At 36.8% G+C, this 22,801-nt stretch overlaps 1 protein-coding gene across 1 annotated transcript in view; it reads right to left on the bottom strand.

The window, feature by feature from the left end:
* The window catches only part of PRDM6 (PR/SET domain 6), an 85,699-nt gene that overhangs the window by 16,645 nt on the left and 46,253 nt on the right, over nt 1-22,801 (bottom strand). Inside the window, exons 4-6 of the mRNA XM_083816084.1 lie at nt 16,243-16,370; nt 12,446-12,570; nt 8,983-9,325 (exon numbers count right to left, since the gene is read on the bottom strand). Of these exons, the coding sequence (XP_083672210.1) occupies nt 8,983-9,325; nt 12,446-12,570; nt 16,243-16,370 (596 nt within the window). The remainder of the gene's footprint in view (nt 1-8,982; nt 9,326-12,445; nt 12,571-16,242; nt 16,371-22,801) is intronic.

The following is a 22,801-nucleotide window of genomic DNA, read 5'->3' as shown; positions in this document are numbered from 1 at the left end:
ACCTGACTGAGATGTTACAAATTCAGAATCATAACAAACACACTGTAAACACGGAAAGAAAAGAATACAAGACAGCAAAGTGAGACAGGACTTCTGAAATGCAAATACCTGTGCTAACTGAAATTAAGTATAAAGAAACTGTATCTATATATTTCTGTTTTGTAAAAAGTGATTTAATATCAACATACTACATTTTTTTTTCTTTTCGTATTTCATATAAGTTAGTGACAGAGTCCTACATGTTCCTCAAACTTTTTGTTAAGGAAACTAAAAATCCAGGAGAGGGAGAGGGTTGGGGTGGGATTTGGATATTTACCCTGTAGAACATTTTAAACACAGCTCTTGATGTCTGCATCTCAAGAGCCAATGGCAAACACCAACTTAATTGCTCTCTCTTTAATAAATGTGTATGCTTAAATGGCTAGAAACCAAAACTATAGAGAAGGGGACAATGGTGACCAAGCATGTACAATTCAATTAAGTGCAAAATAAAGTGAACTATCTCATTTGTCAAGTGAACTGCTTAATTGTGGCTACTTGCATCACTGAACACAAATACTATTATTTTACAGTGCTTCAGAGCACTGAACCCTGATTGTAGAATTTTTTAGCTTGATTAATAGCTCAGTATCGGTCAATAACTCAATAGCTTACAATTTTAATTACTTACATTTGAAAATCTAACTGCTCTCCAACAAGTTTGAAAGAAATATGTAAAACCTATGGATAGGTTACTTAACCTGGATGATACAGCCCTTAAAAATATGAATATATGCAAAATAATATTTTTAAGAGGAAAAAAAAAAAAAAAAGTAAGTACTGAATATCTGTTTTCCTTATTGGAAGACAAGCAGTAATATGTTTGCTGGTCTTCTCTCTGCAAGTGCATGGTTAATTTGCACAGAAAATATTTATCAAAGTTGACATGAAATTTCAAGTGCTGGTAAAACAAAGATGATTTGTGAATGCAGACTTATTTGTTTAGACATTTTCAAATCAAAAACTTTTAAGGAAAAAGAACACATTAAGATATTCTGTATCCAAGAAACATTGATTTTTTTAATAGTGAAAGGGACCATTAACATCTATTAGCCTCTGGTTATCTATTTTTAACAGCTACCACAATAAATGATACAACACTACATAAAACCAATTAATTTTTTTTTCTTTCTTTCTTTCTTTTTTAACAGTCAAAGTGATTAATTTCATATTCTGAAAAGTCACACTGTAACTTGCATGTAAATTGTTGAAATTCCAAGCCTGCTATCAGTGAACATTGTGATACCAAGTAAGATCTTTTTACCACCTACACTGGCTCAAAATAAATTTTGAGTTTAAATATCCTTGTTTTCAAAGGATATTAATATACTCAGAATAAATTTCACTGGCTGATGCTCAAGACAAAGAGCCCTGTAAAAAATTACCTATTATTAGATTACTTAGACTGCATTTTTTCCATTCATCCATGTCTTGGCAGAACAGCTCTTAAAGAAGTTAACCTACTCTTTTGGCAGATACATTTCTCCAATTTATACACATGCGATTCTGATTAAGAATGAAGTGGGCAGAATAAGTAATTTTTTCAGGCTAGATGTATGACATATTAAACAGCTCATTTTAAAAGGAAAGCTTATATAGGCATTGAAGTACTATAACAATTTAAAAATGCCATATCTAATTTATACAGTAGACAGATTCAAAATATGCCAAATTTTCACAAATTTTGGATACTACACTATTTTTTCAAGAGCAAAAAAAAGACTTTCAATAAGTAGAAAAGTTGTCTTTTTTTTTTTTCCTTTTTTTCCCTCCTCTGGTAAACATTTTACTGTGTTCAGAATTTTTTTTCTTGACGGAAAATAAAATCAATACTTTAAAAAAAAAAAAAGTGGTGCAGAACAACTGGACATGAGCAATGAGTGGTTTAGTGAATACATTGACGTGGGCAGAGCACGTCTGTCTTTGATGTAACAATCATGTCTTCTGCCATCACTTTGTCTGCATTGGGACACTGAATTAAGATGGTGATCTCTGGTGATCTTAGAAGGCTACAGGCAGAAGGGACAAAGTGACAAAAACACTGTTCATCACAGGTGGTTTTTGCAATGATGTGTTGCTAGGCTGATTGTGGCCCCAGCCCAGAAAAGCTAATTCCCACTGGAATTACTTAGAATGTGTCGTACCTTCTTGAGCTGGTGAGTATGCAAGTGAATATAAACATAGCTGTGTCATGGCCATGATGCATACTGATGTTCCAGAAAATTAATGATCAAGCAAAATGGATGTCAGTCAGTTCATATATAAAAGCCTACATACCTAAAATATTTCTCTGCAGATGTATGGGGATATTTGCAAGCATGAAGGTAACTGGTTTGATAAAAACAGGTGTACCAGGGCTTGAAAGTACATGCTGACTGTCTGAAGAAATATTTTTTTCTATAAAAAATTATTCTTCAACTATCATGTACCAGGAACAACATAGTTTTGAATCTCTTCATCATTGAATGTTTTTATTTATTTTTACAAAGGATCTTGTAGGCCCTTCCAGATGTAAATCAACCCTGACCAAAATCTTCTCATTTAGTATTTTTAAGGAAGTTACATTTAAGGACAGCTAATTTGATGTATAGCAATGTGCTGATAAAAGTGATGTGCTGACATCTGTCCAAAGCAGTTCTAATGTTTCTCATTAGCTGCCTACCTACATATTCTCCTAGTTTCTGTCTAAGCTTAAAGGAAGGATATCTAGAACCAAACTCTCATGTTAGAAAAATTACACTTGTCATTGACCACATGGACCATCAATCAGTTATGTATCTTTACTACTGTGTTGCATACATCAGCATTTTCTAGAAGCCTAATCTTACAGTTCCTGACCATATGATGGCCCACTAAAGTGAAATTCAAGAGGGAATGTCTGTAATGTAATGGTTTTGAGGTTTTGCAGTTATTTAAATTTTGAGCTTTTCCAAGGTTTTCAAGTTGTGTTTTCAAAATGAAAGCAGTCAAGAATATTTTTTGCTCCCTAATTAAGAAAATCTCTTAAATGATTTTGCCCTGTGGTGATGGTGTCTTTTCGTGTCATATGCTTTTTGTACTGAATTTTTCTACGAGAAATTTCATCTTGTACATGACCAGTCCAAATGTCATGTTCCCCATAAGGCTTATTGAGCATCACCAAAGCTCATGCAGCAGGTAGGCAACATGTTAGGACATAACAATGTAAAAAATCCATTTCTCTACATCTGGAATAGCTGCTGACAGACAATTGTACATTTAGACTGATTATTTTTAGATTTTCATTTAGCAAAAACAATATATCCCTCTGATTATTTATCTTTTACCATTCCTCTGCTGGAACAATGTACTTTCTAACCCCTAACTCTTAAGTACATCCAGCCAGTATAAATATATTTTCTAAATCATAAATTCTTATGAAGCATGCTTAAGGTGCACTGAATTTTTATAATCCTGAAAAATCTTATAATTATTTTCCACTGAATTTTCAGATTCTTTCCTTTATGATGAACTGGTTTCTGGTGAGGCCTCCTCAGAACTAAAGTTGCTGTTTTCAGGGGTCATGTGGAATGCCAATGCAATATTTAGGAGATGAGTTCCTCATAATGGTGAATTTCTGAATACCTGTAACTCTACACTGAAACACTGTCACTTCAGAGAGACGAACTAGCATATTGCTGCTGGTTTTCCCTTTTGTAAAAGCCTAGAAAAACACCAACTGAAAGAAGAGAGACTGACAGGCAGTTAAAGGTGCTTTTCTTATTGTTGAGGGCTGAGAAGAAAACAATGTGATTGTTGTCAGTGTCAGAGTGTGGCACACTGAGCCCAGCAACAAAACATGCCATTCAGCCCAAGGCAGGGTTTCATGGCACTGCAGGGGAAACTGTCACACCACAGCCTCTGGTAGAAATGAAAGCAGAGAGTGCTGAAATGCTACGAGCACCGGTTTTCAAGACCAGACTTCAAGAAGCTCTAAAACATGCAGTAACCAGTGATAAAGAGCACGACTGCAGCCAGAGAAACTAGCTCACAGTTTTCTGAACAGAAACATATTTTGGAGGGAGGTCTTCTTCTAACAAGTTGAACTAACAGTCTGTAGAACACATTGACACCTAATGGTACTTCTAGCTTGCACACTGAAGTGTTCCTAGCATCAGTGTGACCATGAGTGGGTTACATTCACTAAATCTGGACCCAACTCTGCAACCCCTGCTGCTGTGGTGTTCTGCTTACGCAGCAAGGCTACAGCCCTGAGCACTTCACGCACAGCATCAGCACATACAGGGAAGCTGAGCCCACTGGGGATTCTAGGATTGCCTTTTACAAATGTTTGTGGAGGAGCTAACAAAACCAGAAAGTTAGAGTGAGTAAGTGTTGTCAAACTTTTGAAGCTGTCAGGGAGAGGTGCTACTCTGTACACCCTTTGTTATTATTAACTACAAGTACTGGGAGTTTGCAAACCTTTGTGAAAAGATTATGCAAGAACAAGCATTAAATTCAGCATGATGTTTACTTTAATTGAGCAATATTCCGTAGCACTCTATAAACAGAAATAGACAACTCTTGCTCATATTTACTTTTTGTTTGTCTTTTTGGAGATGTTTAAATTAATTAATGGACCTTAAGGAGAGTATCAAGGTCAAAGGCACAGAACCTATAAAGAAAAAGATAAACACAAAATGGCCTGGGCTATTATATTAGAGAATAAGATCTATGAAATTGCCAGTTTTAAACTACAAGCTCGTGTTTTAAAACAAAACAAAACAAAAACCTAGCAAGTAAATTTTGAGGTGTAACAGCAAAATAAAAGTACAATAATATCTTTTGAATAAACAAGAATTGTGAAGGCCAGGTAATATCTACAATTTATCAGTCTCAGATACAATTATATAGAGAGGGGTTTTCCTAAAATTGTCAGCTTAAATACTTGGCAATCAATGAGAATAAATATCACACAGATGTACAAACTGTATATGAAATTGTTCCACAGACAACTCTTAGGAATTGCAGCCATCTGCCTTCCCTCAATATCAATACATCCTGAAAGTGGTGATCAAAGTGAGAAAGAAGAAAGAAGTTGTTAAAAGAAACTGTGTCATTAGCAGAAGAAGAAGAAAAAAAAAAAAAAAGAAAAAAAAAAAGATTGCTGATTAAAATGATATGAAATTATATAAATATAAATATTTATAAAATTATAATATATATATTGCTCTAAAAGTGATTCACAGAGGCTTATGCTGTATACCCCTTTCTGGAGCCCCCAGATAGTATTGTTGGAAATTTCTGCAACAGTGGGGAAAAAAAAAAAAAAAAAAAGAGAGAGAGGACAGATTTCTGAATCCTGCTTCAGGAAGAGTTGCTCAGTATGCTTCTGTCTGGGCAAGGTTTAAAAAAAACCTGAAAGGCTCAGCAAGTCCCAGAATTCAGATCTTGATGGATTTAAGTCTTTATCTCCCACATTCTGTCTAACCTCATTTACTATTAGCTTCCAAGAGGAACCTTACAAATTTTAACAAGCTAAAAAGTATCTCTGTGGATGGGGAGAAGTAAATTATAAGTAAACCATTAAATAAAGTTAATTTCAATTTAAGTTGCAAACCTAATCTTTATCTAAAACAGCAAAGAGCTGGTCTTGAAAATTCTTCCTATTTTGTATTCATATTGTTTTAAAAATTGTTTTATTTATAAAATCATCTATATATTAAATAGGAACATTTGTTTTTCTCTACCTAATGGAAATAAATACATATATATATTTATGTCTGTTCATCTTTCTGCTCTCATTCAGATGTTTTCTGAGCCTGAGTAGCTTTAAAGGTGTTTTTTTTTGTTGTTGTTTTGTTTTGTTTTGATATTATTATTTTATTTTTTAATTTCAAGTCCCAGCTAAACTGCTTTTCTCATACGACTGTCCATGATTTGGACTCCTGTATAGGTTCAAAGATGTTTTCCCTGCACCTCATGCTGTAGGTAATCAGCATTGTTGAAAAACAAATACAAAGCCAGAACAGATAGTCTGAAGTCATTTCCTAGACTAGACAGCCCTTGCTGCTTCAGTCACATCAAAGATATAGTGGCTGGTTTGCTCACAAATTGCTGACAATAAATGGGGAGCTATTTATCAGCTGGAGTGGCGCTGCAGTTATCGGCAAGAAAATACAAACCAGAGAGTTGTATCCAGTCCTTTAGGCTGGCAGGCAGGTATTCTTTCACAAATCATACCGTATTTTCTTGGCTCCAGGAAATTTTGTACAACACTTTAGGAACTTTTCATGTGGAGAAATACAGTATGTTCAAGAAACAAAAGACAACTCTTTTCCAGCCACTAAATAACTTATCTATTGGTACCTTCTAAAAGACCAAAACCTGGCCATGATGTAAGTTCAACCTGTGGTGATTTCAAAGTGGGAATATGAGAAACCAAATCCCAGAACAGTTATGATCTGCACTAACAATTACTTTGGTATTTGGAACACTAAATGAATTGCAATGAGCCTGAACAGATTCATGTGACTGAAGCCCCACTTCAAAAGTTCTATTGGGAAATGTTTTTACAACAGTTTTGTTGATGACATGCCTCACAATAACAAAGAATGCATTACAAAAGTGGCCTCCTCAAGCAGTCTACATAATTTATTTAATGAGAAGATATAGAGATGTAAGCCATTCTTCAGCAAAGAGGGAACACGGCTGTCACAAAACAGAGAATTGCAGTAACTGTATGTATTGAATACATTGCTCCTCAGTGTGTCTTGCATCCTCTTGAGATTAGAGTATCTCTACATAACACAACAGAAAAAGTTTCATAACAATTAGATTCACAAAAACCAACAAGCCAAAGGTGAAACCAGCTAAATTAGCTAGCATGAGTATTTAGAAAGAGGCATTAGCTATTACATTTCAAATCTTCCTGAAAGCTTCTAGGTCAACACTTAGTCTTTACTCACCGATTAACCACCCTTCTGCCCCAATCCTCACCAAACTTTTAGAGTCCTCTAATCACCCTTTACTCTCTTTGGTCCTGCAGGAGAGATGTAACCACCTGTCCTGTGATCTAAATAATTTGATTACTATGTTGTAGGGTATTCTGAAGAAAAATTGCTCTACACTTTCATGGTGAATCTGTCCTGTATTGCATGGACAAGTTTTTGTAGAGGCAAAATGGGATGACACCATGAATCAGAAACCTACTAATGATGGTGTTCACCGCCAAAGTGGAAGACTTGAATTCCAGTCTGTATTTCAGTGAACATTAGACACAGGATACTTAGAAGAAAATAGAATAAAAAGGCAAACCTCCAAGATGACAGCCCTAATACTAAGATTGACTTATCTTCTGTTGTTCTCTCTGGCAAATTAGTATTTAACTACACCTTAGAGTGCAGAACAGCTCCAGTAGGAGAGACTCTTCTTGTATTAATTATTGTCTGCAGCTTGGTTCTTTATAAAGTGAGATACAAGTTCAAGTGTAGAAAAGGATGAAATCTAGTCTTCACAATCTGGCTAGATGAATTGCTGAGAAACCATGTGGAGGATCTTCGCAGCATACCTCTTCTAGACCCCTGATGCAGCATTTTATGCTCTTCTATGCATCTGCTTAGGATGCTTTAATACTGAAAACAAAAAAGTCTATTAAACTTTGGAGAGTGGACCTTTCAGGATATTCTATATTGTGGCACTTAAATTGGCCATTGTGTCCTACAGCTTCTTTAGTGCAGCATTTGTTTCTGCTAAGACCAGCATGAAATTCACAAAACATTGAAAGAAGATTTTTTTTTTTTGCATTTGCATTTGCAATATTATAAACTCTTCAAATTCTATGAAGATTTGAATGGAATCAAGTTTATCCCTAGCATGCTTGAAGTATTATCCTGGAAAACTGGATTTATGCTCTAGTGTATCTTTACTCTCAGAATCACACGAGCATATGTGAACACATAGATAATCACGTACACAAAAAGACATAGACATGCATACACACACAGACTCACAGGTGACTGTTTTTATAGTGCTTTGTTTAAATGAAATTCGCAATTGAATGCTGTTTTGAGAACAAGTTGCCAGGGATTCAGCTGTTCTGCTCAAACCTTTTCACAGCTGAAGAAGAGACAAAACATGGACAGCTTTTTTTATTGAATTAATTTGATTTTTGTCTTTTGTCCTGCCAGCTATCAAAATTGTCAAATAAACCAGCTTTGATTCATAAATAATGGTTCCATTATATTTACTGTGCCACCGGTCAGAGTACCTGAAATTTTAATTCACTTGTTCAGCTAAATTTCATCCTCAGTTCACGGCCATAAAATTCTGTATTGACAAACTTTCAAACCAACTTTGACTCTGAGGTATCTAGTCAACATTTTTCTTCTGTGTGGATATTAGTTTATTGAATAAGTGGCATCTGTTTTCCTCCACATCACTAGTGGAGTAGGTATTTCCTTTTGACAGCTTTGCACGATTTATGGGTTTGCATGCTCTGAAGAAAAATAGTACTAAGCAAAAAATTCCAATTCATTACCTCTTAGTACTTAATTAAGTTCATACACATTGCACACTATAGGTGAACCCTGAAATGACTGTGACAGCCACTGAGCAGCAAGTTAGATTATCTTTGGAAGACAGAGAGACTTTTAATTATCTTGACCTCATTTTTCCTCCTATGATATTCATAAATTTTCCTTCTATTTTGTTGCTTCCAACAGATGTACCAAACCATTCTGAAAACAAGATTATATCCTTAGCTATTTCCTTTTATCTGTACGTTTAGGCACCAAATGTTTTTACAAATAGTGAAGTCAAGCAATGGTTTTTATCAGCTTACTTCACAGAGCAGCAGATGAATTATGTTGTACAGGCTTCTCCTAATAATGGTTTGGTTTTGGAAATGATAACAGCTTGATAAAAGAATAAAGCAGTGGATCTGGCTATCAGTAGATACAGAAATAAAGAGAGCCTGGGTTTTACCTGTCAGGGTTCTGCGTACACACATGCATCTGTAAGAGGATCCGCTGGGTGAAAGTCTTAAAGCATTGCCCACATTTCCAAAGATGCCAGTCACTGAACTCAGAATTTAGTTGGCTTGTTGAAGTTGGGCTTGCAAGAACTCGTTGGTTTTTGACACTGATCTGGTTAAATCCTGACTCGATGGACCCAGACTTATCCAGGAGAGAAAAATTTCTGCTACACGGAGTCTGTGGAAATACTACGGATCGCTGTGGAGTGGCAGGGGATAGTTTGCTATTTTTATTAAATGGCTGTAGGGTGTCTTGTCTGGACATGGCCTCCATTACAGTCGAAGGGACATTCACTGGGAGAAAACAAGAAAAGTAAATAAGATCCTTTTTATGCCTTTTTAGAACTAATACAATCTTGGGAGACACCAAACAAAAAAACACACACACAAAAAAAAACCAATCAAACAAACAAACAAAAAAACAACCCATCCTCTATTTTATTCACACTAGAATTATACACTTTTGTTTAACAATTTATTTTTTTAAAGGGCTTGAACAAGACAGTGATCTGAATGGATGATGCTGATTCTGTGACACTAGAATGAAAATTCATACAAAGAGGTATCTGAGGCTTACAGGACTCAGAGAAACCTGACTGTGATATACATTTATTATACAGTGAGATTGTCAAGTGAAAGAAAACACTACTGTACTTGTGATACCCTGACTCTGCATGCTGCAATCAGCTTGTGCAATTGCGATATCACAGACAAGCATGAATTTTGAAAGCATGAAGAAAAACTCCCTGTTCAGACACTCCTTGAGATACAACAGGGTTTACATATCTCCTGCAGCAATAGTTTCCTTATCCTTTCAATACACAGATACTAAGGGTATTATTACATCTCACAAATAGTCACACAACCAATACAATATAAAGCCAGTGACTTCACCATGACCTGTGTGATTAACACTAATAGCAGTCAGATTACCATGAGACAATGCAAAGTATAGGCAGAGGTATCTTTGTGCATTGATTTCCCACCTACAAAACAGGAACAAGCTAAAGCTTATGAGGCACTCAGATATTTCAGCAACAGTTGCAATAAACTGTTCTCACAAAGAAGCAGTTCAGTATTAAATCTGGATATCACACGATAAGGAAGGCAGGAGTTCAAACATACAGAAGAAAGTTGAACAGCTGCCTCATTCCTTGACTACCATCTAGATCATGCAGTGAATGAAGCAAGGGTCATATGGAAAAAAATTGAGTCAGATAATGGGAAATTGAACCACAATGCAAAAAAAAGCATAACTTAGGCCACCTGCACCCAGTGCATTCTCATGTTTTCTAATTTTGTCATGCTCGACTTCATGACATAACATTTTAATGAAGACTTTTAAATTAAATGTTGTATGCATGTGTCTGTCTCCATATGTTCACGTTTAGTTACTGTCACAAAGCGTTTATACCTGTGTATGTGTATAAAAATTACCTACTTAAACAGTTGATTGGAAAATGCACCTTTGCTTAGGTAAATCATTATGATAGATTTCTAAGAGCAAATATGAGAATTAAATTTCATTTATGAACTGGAATATTCTAATATCATTTAATATATGTAATGTACAAATTACTTCAGAAAGTTATGTTTTACTTTATTTTCTCAATCACAATGATCCTAATATTATATGCTATTTTATATACTTAAGTTGAGGTCCCTTCTACCGTATTTTTCTCTGGAGTATCTGAGGACCTGAGTTCTAAGTAGAGTTACATCCTTGGGTCTGTCTGTTACAAGTTTCCAGACATATAATACATCTTTCACGTCTCTAAAAATGTTCAGTACGAGGGGTGATCCCTTTCATTTTCCCACAACAAACTCACACATGAAAAAGATCACTTTTTTTTTTCCTTCCTCCCCTTATTTTTTCCTTTTAATTTTATTCATAGAAGTCCATGGAAGAAATAAGATCAAATTTTGCGCTGGGTCAAAATACCTCTGTGTAGTAGATATGCTTATGGGTTTAAGTAGTACTTAAGTCTTATAGAAGCCTGCAGCTGGCTCCATGCTCAGAGATGAATTTCATCTACTCATGTCAGTTTTTCTGCAGAAGAAACTCAAATTTATCTCAGAGAAAAATAACAAGTTACAATATTTATAAATTTTAACCATAATTCCGTGCTTTTCAAATAAAGGTTTTGTAAAGCTTCAGCTCATGAAAGAAAAAATAATATTTCTATGTTGTCCACTGCAGAGCATGAGTTTAATCAGCAAACATTACTGCCAGTAATTTAATTTCTTTTAAACTCTTCTCAAGCCCAACAGATTTGAAAACTCAAGATGAAAAAGGATGTTTATTTTTGACATTTTAATCCTTGCTATCTTACTGTTTTATTGCCCCCATGGTTCACTACTTAAGTTGCTGCAAGACATGAGTTCATCTTACAATAGCTGTTTAAGTACCCAAATACTTGATGGAAAAAATGTATCCTATATATAATTGATTATACATGGGCAACCACTGGGTCACTTTAGACCAAAGTCAGTCAAGCATCCGTTATTGGTTTCTTCCACCATGTAGACATATATAGCTGTCAAAACAGAAAAAAAAAAGATCTTTGATGCAAGCTCTAATTGAGTTCCACATGCAAACAGTGAAATTGAAATGTGTGCTTGGATCACCTAATCCCATTATAGACAGAGGTATCCAGCACTTGATTGCACTGGGTCTGTGTTATAAGTTCCATGCTTAATTTTGTGATGATTCCTAGCAAAATAAAATATTGAGAAGGGGTAGATGTATGAATGGAAATGGGGATGGTCAGGATGGAATGGAAGTTCATTGTAATTTCAGGCTACCTGCACTCAACTTGTATTGAGAGGAGCTCGCTTTTACCTTTTAACCACAAGAAACTCATCTCTACAATTACACAGACAAAGCATTTCTCAAGATACTCAGGTAACAGAATGAGCAATCACTAACAGAGGCCTGATGGACCTACAATACACTACTCTTTTGGCTACACAGTCTCTTGTGATAGGTCTTGTAACAAATGGAAAGAATCAAGCTCTTCTTAAATCAGTTAAGAATTAAATCATCTCTTCTTAAATCAGTTAAGAACCAGTTAAGAAACCAAGCTATCCTTAAATCAGTTAAGAATAAACTAGTAGTGAATCCCTTATAAGGAACAGTGATTCCACACACTACCAAGTTAAATGGGGCTGCCGTAGTGGGAAATCTGCATGGACCTGCACACTTTCAGACACCTCAGTTTATTTAGGTAATTATATCATGATGTTGGTAGCTTAAGTGTATCAGCTTCGAGGTTTTATTTTGTATACATCAAGCTTACCTTAAATATATAGTCACTTTCATTTAATATGTCTTAAAATACCCTAGGAATATAACTGATTAGATATGAAACAGGAATTCTGGCTTGTGCTGGTAGAAATAGAGAAGGAACTTACAATTTTCATCTTGTGCGATGCACTGGAGAGGGATTCCAAAGAAAGATGTGTAGCTGTCATTGTACCACACCAATAGCTCTGTACCCCGTGGGATATCTATACAAGCCCGGTAGAATATATTTGACCTAATCAAGAGAAAAATACAAAGGGCCTAATTTAGGAATAGAGCACTCCTCTTATCACACACAGTATTACAGTAGAAATCCATAGTTTTGGAACCATTTCTGCACATAACTAAATGAATATCTTACTGAATATTTTAAAACTTAATTTATCCTCAGTGAAGGACTTTGATCAGTTTCTGTAGCACAGTTAACAAATGGCTTTTAACTAATTTGTAACTAATGTGTTTTAAACACCAACATTACACTAATGTTAAGATTTTATGAAAAGACTGATATTTTCTTACAACGTCCCTTTGAAAATGATTTTAGAAATGTAATACCTTGCTCATTTTGTACAATGTATACAGTTCAGTGAGTTAAGCCATTGAAACAGATTTGCATTTACTATCTAAGCTGAAGTTAATAAATTTTAGAAGTAAATAAATGACATTTCTTTTAATTTGAATGAGTGCTTTTAGCCAGAGGTTTGTTATAGTATGATGTGTCTTTTCATTACAGCATTAAACCACCAAAAAGAGAGATCTTGGATTATTGAGTAAAATAGACTTTGGGTTAGGGAAATGCAAAAATGGAGTCAATCTGATCATACAAACACAGAATTCTTCCTCTGTATGAAACATGAGGATAACATCGATGATCCTTCAGTAAGTATAAATTAGCGTTACCTTAAAAGTTATCACATCACTCTGTGGGAAAACTGTGGATAATCTTAGACCAAAAAAGAAAAATCCTAAAGTCTGTAGTATAAAAACTACAGCCTTATCCTGATCTTGCACTGGTGTAAATAGCTTCAGAGTGATACTTCTACCATTAACAGTTTTACATTGGGACAAAAGCTGTGTAAGATTAGATTCAGGCACAAGATAAAATAAAAATGTTATCAGTTCGTAGTGCCTTTTCCCTTAGGCTTCACATGGAACAGTAAAACACCTTCATGAGAGATGGATAGAAATTCAATATATACAAGAAGAACAGTCTACTCCATCTGAAGGATTACATACCAAAATGGTACAATCAAAGTACCAAGAAATGGCCATTTTTTATAACAGCTTATGTAAGGCAGAAAAACATCTATAGACCAAATAAATAAATAAATAAATAAAATAATGTTAGGCCTCTACCAGTTTTCTCAGTGAAGAATTGCTACAAACGTTAGCCTGAAGTTCAAGATAAAAGTGTTTAGGGTTGGTAGGCCTTAAATTTAGACTTTCTATAAAGAATTGGCTGTAGCAATGCAATTTGTTCCTTGTATAACACTGCAGACATAAGGAGAATCCTTTACCACATTTTTCATGGCAGTGAGATATGCACTTGTCAACATATTTTGTCACTTCAAAGTGGCTCTTGGCAACAGGATCATAAAGATCAATAAAAAAGTGCAGATTCTCAATATTTTACTAGCAGCTGCAAAAATTTCATTTATCTTGTTATTTTCCTCGCTTACTGCCACCCTGTCTCAGGAGGGCACTGCTAGCTAAGCAGAATGGTTTTCCTACTGTTCTATGAATATCTGACAAAAACTCTCCCCTTTGTGTCTCTCCATCTCCTTCCCTCCTCTTCTTCTCTTCTTCTCTCTCTTTCTTCCCAACACTGCACATTTCATTAATTCTTTCCACTATTACATAAAAATGAAAATCAGAGCCATGCTATAAATTACCAGTATCTCCTAACTTGAGAAAAATTGAGTCTACTTTGTACTTCACCCTTGTAACATTTCATCTCTCAGTTTGGCTTCCCTTAACATAAACACAGCAGCCCAGCAAATGAATGTGCTAAAACCAAATGACACACTTCACCGCTGAAAGAGCAGAACTGTTTTTGAGCAATGGGTGGTCTGTGAGGCTTGGAGTAGGCCAGAAAAAAAAAGTGTAAGCGTACACCGTTCCTTACAAGCGTGCAGAGCTTCCAAAACTCGCAGAAATCTCTGCATGCTGAAGTACATCAAAGGGATTTTTCCCTTTTCGGATAATATTTCCTTTGCTGACATGTATTTAGTATTGTGGTTGGATGACTCATAAAGATAGCTTCATGGCGTCCCAACGCAGTTGAAGCAGAACACATGCCAACAAACATTATTGTCAGCCTCAAAATAAAAACAAAACGTTCAGCTAAGGGTCAATCAATCAAGAGCACTTTGAAGAAAATTCCATTTAGATATTACAAATCATAACAGAATGAATTTAAACCAGCTGACTTTCTGTGAGGAGTACGTCCATGTACAATAAAAATTAGGCCGGTTTTTCAGTGTCCAACTTTTCTATTTTCTTACACTTGGATGCAGTCACTGGTGATGGATGCCAGTTTTTTAAATTGTGTTTTTGTAGTTCATTTTATAAAGATCTGAAGTAATCAAAAACAGATCAACAGAGGGAACTCTAAGTAAAAAACTCCATCATGAAAGGAAAGTTGTAAAATCCACTTAATATTGACAGATGTGTAATGACTTTCTCATGTTCATGTTCCTTTTAGGTTTGTCATCTATATATATGTACACATTTTTATATATTTATGTATATATGCACGCACACACCCTGCCACACCAAGAAATAGTTCACAAGATACCTACAAAAATACTCTTTCATTACAGCAATCCTTATTCATTATCTACTGCGTTTATTTAAAATCTGACAGGATTTTAGGTATAAATATCAGCTATTTAAAGGTATAATAAAAGATTTGTAATGTATAAATAGGATTATTATTTTTTTAAGTGTGGCATTATTTAGTCAACTGGCCAGAGAATAAAAAAGCTGAAAATGCAATTGAACAATTTTACCATTGTTAAATTGGAACCCTATGGGAAAATCAAACTTTATATATATTTCATTTTAGCTTGCTTTTGTATGTTTTATTTTTAATTTTAAAGATACTTTAAATAAGTTTAAGATTCCTTCTAAAAAGAAAAAAAAAAAAAAGAAAAAAAGAAACTCCACTCTCTAAAACAACTAGCCAAAACCAGGATTGCTCACTGTGGCTGGCAAACACAGGCCACTCTTTGATGTACTTCCTATCATGTTTAATAAGGCCAAGCAGTTGCTTCTGATTCTGAGACAAAAGGTTTGTTTATAGCTGAGATCATGTATTTATGTAATGCGTTGTCTAGGTTTTCTGGATCTGTTTGCAAGTATAAAGTAAAAGGCACCATAATTTCTTTACATTTTCTTCGCATTTTGACCTTCTCTATCCAGCGACCTGAGAGGCACAAGCACTAACAATCGTGGCTAGCAGGTGCACTCTGCAGATAAGCCATAGGTGCACACATGGCTCATGACTGGCTCTCTCAGAAAACCTGATTTCAAGTGGGGCTCTTTCCTTTACCCCTTTCTCTAGCGCACACACCTTTAGGAAGTGCGGAAGACTGCTTTATAGACATGCAACTGATCAGACCATTTGAAAACGAGCAGAGTGCTTCGTGCAGTGTGATTGGCACACAAGTGGCGCCTAAGAGGGCCCAGCCTGATGTGCATGCTGCAACGGCCTCAACTCCTGGCAAGCAGAGTTATACATCTTCTCACTACACTCTGTAGCTTTTCTATCGCCCTGAATGGACACATTCACAAAAGCCCTACCACTGTCTTTGCAATCAAAGGTAACAGCACCGGTGACAGTAACAGTCTGATTTTTCAGTAAAAACCTCTTTTTGCTGTATTGAGTAAATGAAACATACTTTACCTGTACTGAACCACTGTTAAGTTCTGTTCCCCGCAGTGCCTTGCACATCGGATGTACCTCATCCAGCTTGACTTACTGGGTTCTCCACCATCAATAAAGTGCTGCAGTGTCCCATCTTGGTCATATATCTGGGGAAGAGGTCACAAGGTCAAGTAGTTAGAACAAATCATCGGCAATCTTTTTCACTGCTGTGCTGGTGTCTCTCTGTGCCTTTTCCAGGAATTTATTGCCATGAGATTTGTCATTGCATGCTGATGCTCTTAGAAATATACAGCAGAAACAGCAGAAAAGTATTTTGGGGGATGCAAGTTTATCATGTTCCTTTTATCAAGCCAATCTTTTTGTATTAAACATGTTTGTGGTGTCTCAAAGATGGGACCATGTTTCCCAAAGAATATTTAACCTACTTTGACAGGCTGGCCTTAAATAATGAACTGCCAGATAAACAAGAAAATCTGGATGTAAAGTCTGCATTGAAATCGCTGGAACATCTGAGCAAGGGGCAGTAGTGATCCCTAAACAAGTATCCCTTCCTTCACATCTCAGTTGCAGCAAGGACATGTACTTCAGCAACCTCATGTGGCACATTAGAGAGCTGTAGGACTCATAAGACAAAAACAAATGAGACTGGAAGGAAAAAGATTTGAAGATGCCTTTAGAAGCTCCCTTGAGACTCATAATTTTTTGAAGTAGTGAATGAGAAATCAGTCCTAAGGGAATCATAGCTTTCCTAAATATGACATTTCTGCTAAGGACATGAGAGTCAGTTAGGGTAATTTCTTTAAAAGGCAGTACTATGTCTCTATTCTGCACTGGTTGCTCCCTCTGAAGTCAAAGATTATAGCTGCTCCGGAGTATTAGAAATGTAAAGATACATATTTTGTGTACACCTGTCCTTCTGACTTCATTAAAAATGATGTCTAGGAAGTGCTACTCCTAGTAAAAGCACATGGTCTCATAAGCTTTTTACCTGTTACACACTTAGTTAAACTTCAGAGTTGCATCTGAACAATTAGGTGATTATCCAAAGCAAACTTAATTTTCAGATCTTTTGCTCCTCTTTTGCTCCTAGATAATAATCCTACACCAAATAAGTTTTCCCTTTTGAAATTGTATAAGCTTAACTCAATCTGTTTTCTTGAAAGTACTAATTCTGCAAATTAAAGGGGAAATGTTTATTATATTTAATTGAACATTTGTAGAGAAAGCAAACTAACAAGCCTGCATTTCTATTTCAGTATTAAGAGAATCATCTCAGAAATTATGTGAATATGTTCAATATTTCTGAATTATTAAAAGTGTGTTTCCTACAATGCATACAAAGACATACATGGGAACCAGAATGTAGTTCTCTAATTCCCCACACAGCAGTTTCAAATTCAGGAGCCAGCCTTGCTTTTGCTCTTGACCAAGAGAGATTGGAAGTACTTGGGAGCAGTATATTCTTCTCTAGGGCATGAGACACAGGGAAATCAATTGTCTACAGAGATCTTTACCATTTGCTCCAAAGTGCCTGTGATTAGATGCCAGAAACTCCTGGGCTGGAGAAGCAAGAGGCTGAGTAGTGGTATAAAATTAGGCAAAACAGGAGGAACCCTCAGAGGCGAACAAATACCCCAATACCGGTGGTTTGGTTTATTTTTTAAATAGCTTGTTGATTAGCTTGTTGATTACCAGCAGGAACCTGTTCTCATGTAAACATGCTAATGCATACTGAATATATGAACAAAATATGCCAAGCAATAAAAAGCTGTGATGGAAACTGAAAATTATACAGCAAATCAGCCTACAAGAAGGAAAAGAAGGAAAAAATAATGACTAACAGTATCTGGCTGCAATCATTTTGGCAGTATCTATACAAACAGTTTCTGCACAGTGTTTATTATCTATTCATTTATGTGGTGTTTACTAATGTAACAATAAACTGCTTAACATGAGGCAAAAACAATTCCCATCAATGAAGAGTTGATAGCGTCTAATCTCCAAATTCTGTAAAACAAGAAGACAAAGACAGCCACAGTCAGTACTGACAGCCATATCTGGACACACGTGGACCTAATCACAACTTTGTGTATATGGACAATCATGACCTGACAAGAAAAATTAAAACCTGTCATGAAAATGCAGAACTGGAGCTCTCTCTAAGGCCTTGACCTGGAGTGCCAAGGAAGGTAAAACCACTCTACCAAGTGTTTCTGGATCTAGTGCAGGTTCTAGATCATTTTGCTCTATCCTCTTTTTTGTACCTATGGATCAGTTTTCTGTCACTCTCTGCATTATCCCATAGAGCAGTGATTTCTGCTGGAGAAGACTGGAATAACAAAGAAGTAAACATTCCATAGCTCTGCTTTCCATGACTGGGAGGCATTATCACCCTTTCTATCACCTTGAATCAATTGCAGTGGCAATAAGAGAAAAAAGATGCTGCAAAAGGTGCCAAGAACTTCTTCATCTTGCAGGACTAAGTATTTCTAAAAGCTTTATTCTTGCAAGTGCTCTTGCATCAGTGACACTATGCTCTGTCCTTTCCCAGGGAAAAATTACTGACACTGCAAGTAAAGCTGCAGTGCCGGAATTCACCCCATAGCACTCTTAGCACCATTGTTACAGAAATTAAAATCCACCTGTAATGAGGTAGACACCCTAACATTAAAAGAAAAATAACAACTTTACATAGTATCTGTTTGTTAAATTGCATAAGCCTACTTCAGATCCGGAAATACTTAACTATTATGGTTATTATTATTCATTTTACCATTGTGCACCAGTTCTTAGACATTTTAGATTTATCTAAATCTGGCAAACACAATATATTTGCCTGAAGAAGCCACGGTGAAGGATCAGGATGAAATATGGCTTGCTATAATAGAGAAAAAGTAAACCTGTAGCACAGTGTGTGAACTTGGACATTATAGCAAACTATGTGTATGCACATACTCACCTGCATCTGCATTACACATCCATAAATATTTAAACACTTACAGTAGCTATTAAAACAAAACAAAATAAAATCACAGAATCACAGAATCATCTAGGTTGGAAGAGACCTCCAAGATCACCGAGTCCAACCTCTGACCTAACACTAACAAGTCCTCCACTAAACCATATCACTAAGCTCTACATCTAAACATCTTTTAAAGACCTCCAGGGATGGTGACTCAACCACTTCTCTGGGCAACCTATTCCAACGCCAAACAACCCTTTCAGTAAAGAAGTTCTTCCTAATATCAAACCTAAACCTCCCCTAGCGCAACTTTAGCCCATTCCCCCTCATCCTGTCACCAGGCACGTGGGAGAATAGACCAACCCCCACCTCGCTACAGCCTCCTTTAAGGTACCTGTAGAGAGAGATAAGGTCGCCCCTGAGCCTTCTCTTTTCAAGGCTGAACAACCCCAGCTCCTTCAGCCACTCCTCGTAAGACTTGTTCTCCAGACCCCTCACCAGCTTCGTTACCCTTCTCTGGACTCTCTCAAGCACCTCCATGTCCTTCTTGTAGCGAGGGGCCCAAAAATGAACACAGTACTCAAGGTGCGGCCTCACCAGAGCTGAGTAAAGGGGGAACAATCACCTCCCTAGCCCTGCTGGCCACACTGCTTCTTATGCAAGCCAGGATGCTGTTGACCTTCTTGGCCACCTGAGCACACTGCTGGCTCATATTCAGCCGACTATCAACCAATACTCCCAGGTCCCTTTCCGCCAGGCAGCTTTCTGACCACTCATCTCCCAGCCTGTAGTGCTGCTTGGGGTTGTTGCATCCCAGGTGCAGGGCCTGGCACTTGGCCTTGTTGAACCTCATACAGTTGGCCTCAGCCCATCTGTCCAGCCTATCCAAATCCTCCTGCAGAGCCTTCCTACCCTCGAGCAGATCGACACACGCACCTAACTTGGTGTCGTCTGCAAACTTACTGAGGATGCACTCAATCCCCTCATCCAGATCATAGATAAAGATACTAAAGAGAACTGGCCCTAGTACCGAGCCCTGAGGGACTCCACTAGTGACCGTCCTCCAACTGGATTTAACTCCATTCACCATGACTCTTTGGGCCCAGCTACCCAACCAGTTTCTAACCCAATGATGTGTACACCAGTCCAAGCCAAGAGCAGCCAGTTTCTCGAGGAGAATGCTGTGGGAAATGGTGTCAAAAGCCTTACTGAAGTCAAGGTAGACCACATCCACAGCCTTTCCCTCATCCACCAAGTGTGTCACATTGTCATAGAAGGAGATCGGGTTCGTCAAGCAGGACGTCAAGCTCGTTTGTCAAGCCTGCCTTTCATAAACCCATGCTGACTGGGCCTGATCGCCTGGTTGCCCTGCAAGTGCCACATGATGACACACAAGGTAATCTGCTCCATGAGCTTCCCTGGCACAGAGGTCAAACTAACAGGCCTACAGTTTCTTGGGTCAACCTTCCAGCCCTTCTAGTAGATGGGCGTCACATTTGCTAGCCACCAGTCGACTGGGACATCCCCCGATAGCCAGGACTGCTGATAAGTAATGGAAAGCTCTTCCGCCAGTTCTCGCAGTACCCTCGGGTGGATTCCACCCAGCCCCATCAACTTGTGTACATCTAAGTGCTGTAGCAGGTTGCCAATCATTTTCTCGTGGATTGTGAGGGTCACATCCTGCTCCCCATCCCCTTCCACCAGCTCAGGGTATTGGGTATCCAGATAACAACTAGTCTTGCTGCTAAAGACTGAGGCAAAGAAGGCATTAAGCACCTCAGCCTTTTCCTCATCTCTCATCACTAAGTTTCCCCCTACATCCAGTAAAGGATGGAGATTCTCCTTAGTCCTCCTTTTCGTGTTAATAAAACAACAACAACAAACTTCAGAATCCTGTGGTAAACTGAATTTACTGAAAATCTTTGATTTCCTCACTAGATCACTACTTCCATCCACTTTGGCATAACTTTTAATATATTGCAGGAGCATCATGTCAAAATAAAATATTGTTTCCTCAACTCCCTATGGAGAATGCATGTATCTCACAACACTTATTAATCTGAACAGTGGAAACAAAATTAGTTGCTGCATTTTTCTACTTTGACTACACTTGGAAGTGTTACCTAAGGTGCTTACAGGCTCTTTTCCCTCTTCTGACCACAAATAATTGTTAGGTTTTTTTGTTTGTTTGTTTGTTTATTTGTTTGTTTGTTTTTTCATTTTTGCCTAGTTTTAAGAGTTCTTGTTTGTTTCTTTGTTTGTTTTTGCTTTTGTTTTAAATGTTTCAAAGTGTTAAGATATCTAGTTTATGGTCTGTTCCAGTTTTGAGATGTGTACCAGTCTACTGATGGAGACCAGAGTTTGATAAAAGAGAACTGCACCCACCTTCTTGTTTGACATTCCTTGTGTTCCTCCTTAATAATTCACATCTAATTAATTAACTTTTTAGTAGGTTTTTGACTATTTATTATTAGGTTACAGATATGTTACATATCAAGAGACTCAGAATGTGAAATATATTATTATTCCACAGTTTTAATTGTTTGACTTCAGAACACAGCAAAACCAACATCATTTTCCAAGAAAGTAAGTCCTAAGTGCATCCAGCACAACAAAATTCTTTTATATATTTATATATGTATATATACCTATATATATATATTTATATATATATATAGGTATATAGGTATATATATATATATATATATATATATATGTATATATATTCCACTCCATACCAACACCTGCTTACTCAGTATTCAAGGTATAGATACAGAAGTGTATGGAGTATATCATGATATTTCTTACAGGTTGACACTGCTATTCCTTATGACCTACATATGCATGCCAACTGGATAACATGGGGAAAAAGCAGTTAGGATGCCAATGTACAGACACTGGTCAGGTTCCTCTTCTAACAGCATGCACATACAAATCCAAGGGAACGACTTTGAAGTCCTTCCTATGAAGGGCTGGATTTATTACTTATTGGATTGATTACTGATAATTAGTTGGAAGCTGTAGATGCTGAAACTTATAATGCCGAAGATGATAGCAATACATAATGACATTAATAATATAATTTCTAAAGCATGCAGCATCTCACATAAGTGATGCTCTAAAATATATGAACAGCTATTACTAAGAAAATAAACAGCACTTGCTGGAACATCTGTCACACTGGCAACATACTAAGTCTAGGTAGGACCATGTAAGATTTAAGTTGTATAAGAGATAAAGCAGAGCACTAAAACTTCTGAGAAGTATCAATTCAATGCTGAGGCAGTATTGCTTCTTGCCTCAGCTGGATAGATAGGACAAATAAAATGAAATCCCAATGTTAAAGACCATTGTACCATTTGCTGGTATAGACACCACAGAATTTTAGAATAAAGGAGCCTGAATAGCACAGCCACAGAGAAAGCCAAGCTGTGAAGCTCTTAAAAACAATTTCACAGAAGAGACAGGGAGAGGAAACATGGTCAGTTCATTGGAGTTCTTTCCTCTGTATCTGTTGCTTTCCTTTGTTCTCTTTCCATGGCCTGGTGAAGGATTGTGTCTTTTGAAATTCTGCCTGAGTTTTATTTTTCCATTTAGTCAAATAAAAAAGGTATT

This window comes from Anser anser (genome assembly GCF_964211835.1).
Source record: "Anser anser genome assembly, chromosome: Z".
NCBI lineage: Eukaryota > Metazoa > Chordata > Aves > Anseriformes > Anatidae > Anser > Anser anser.
This window is presented reverse-complemented; position numbering and strand designations above follow the sequence as displayed.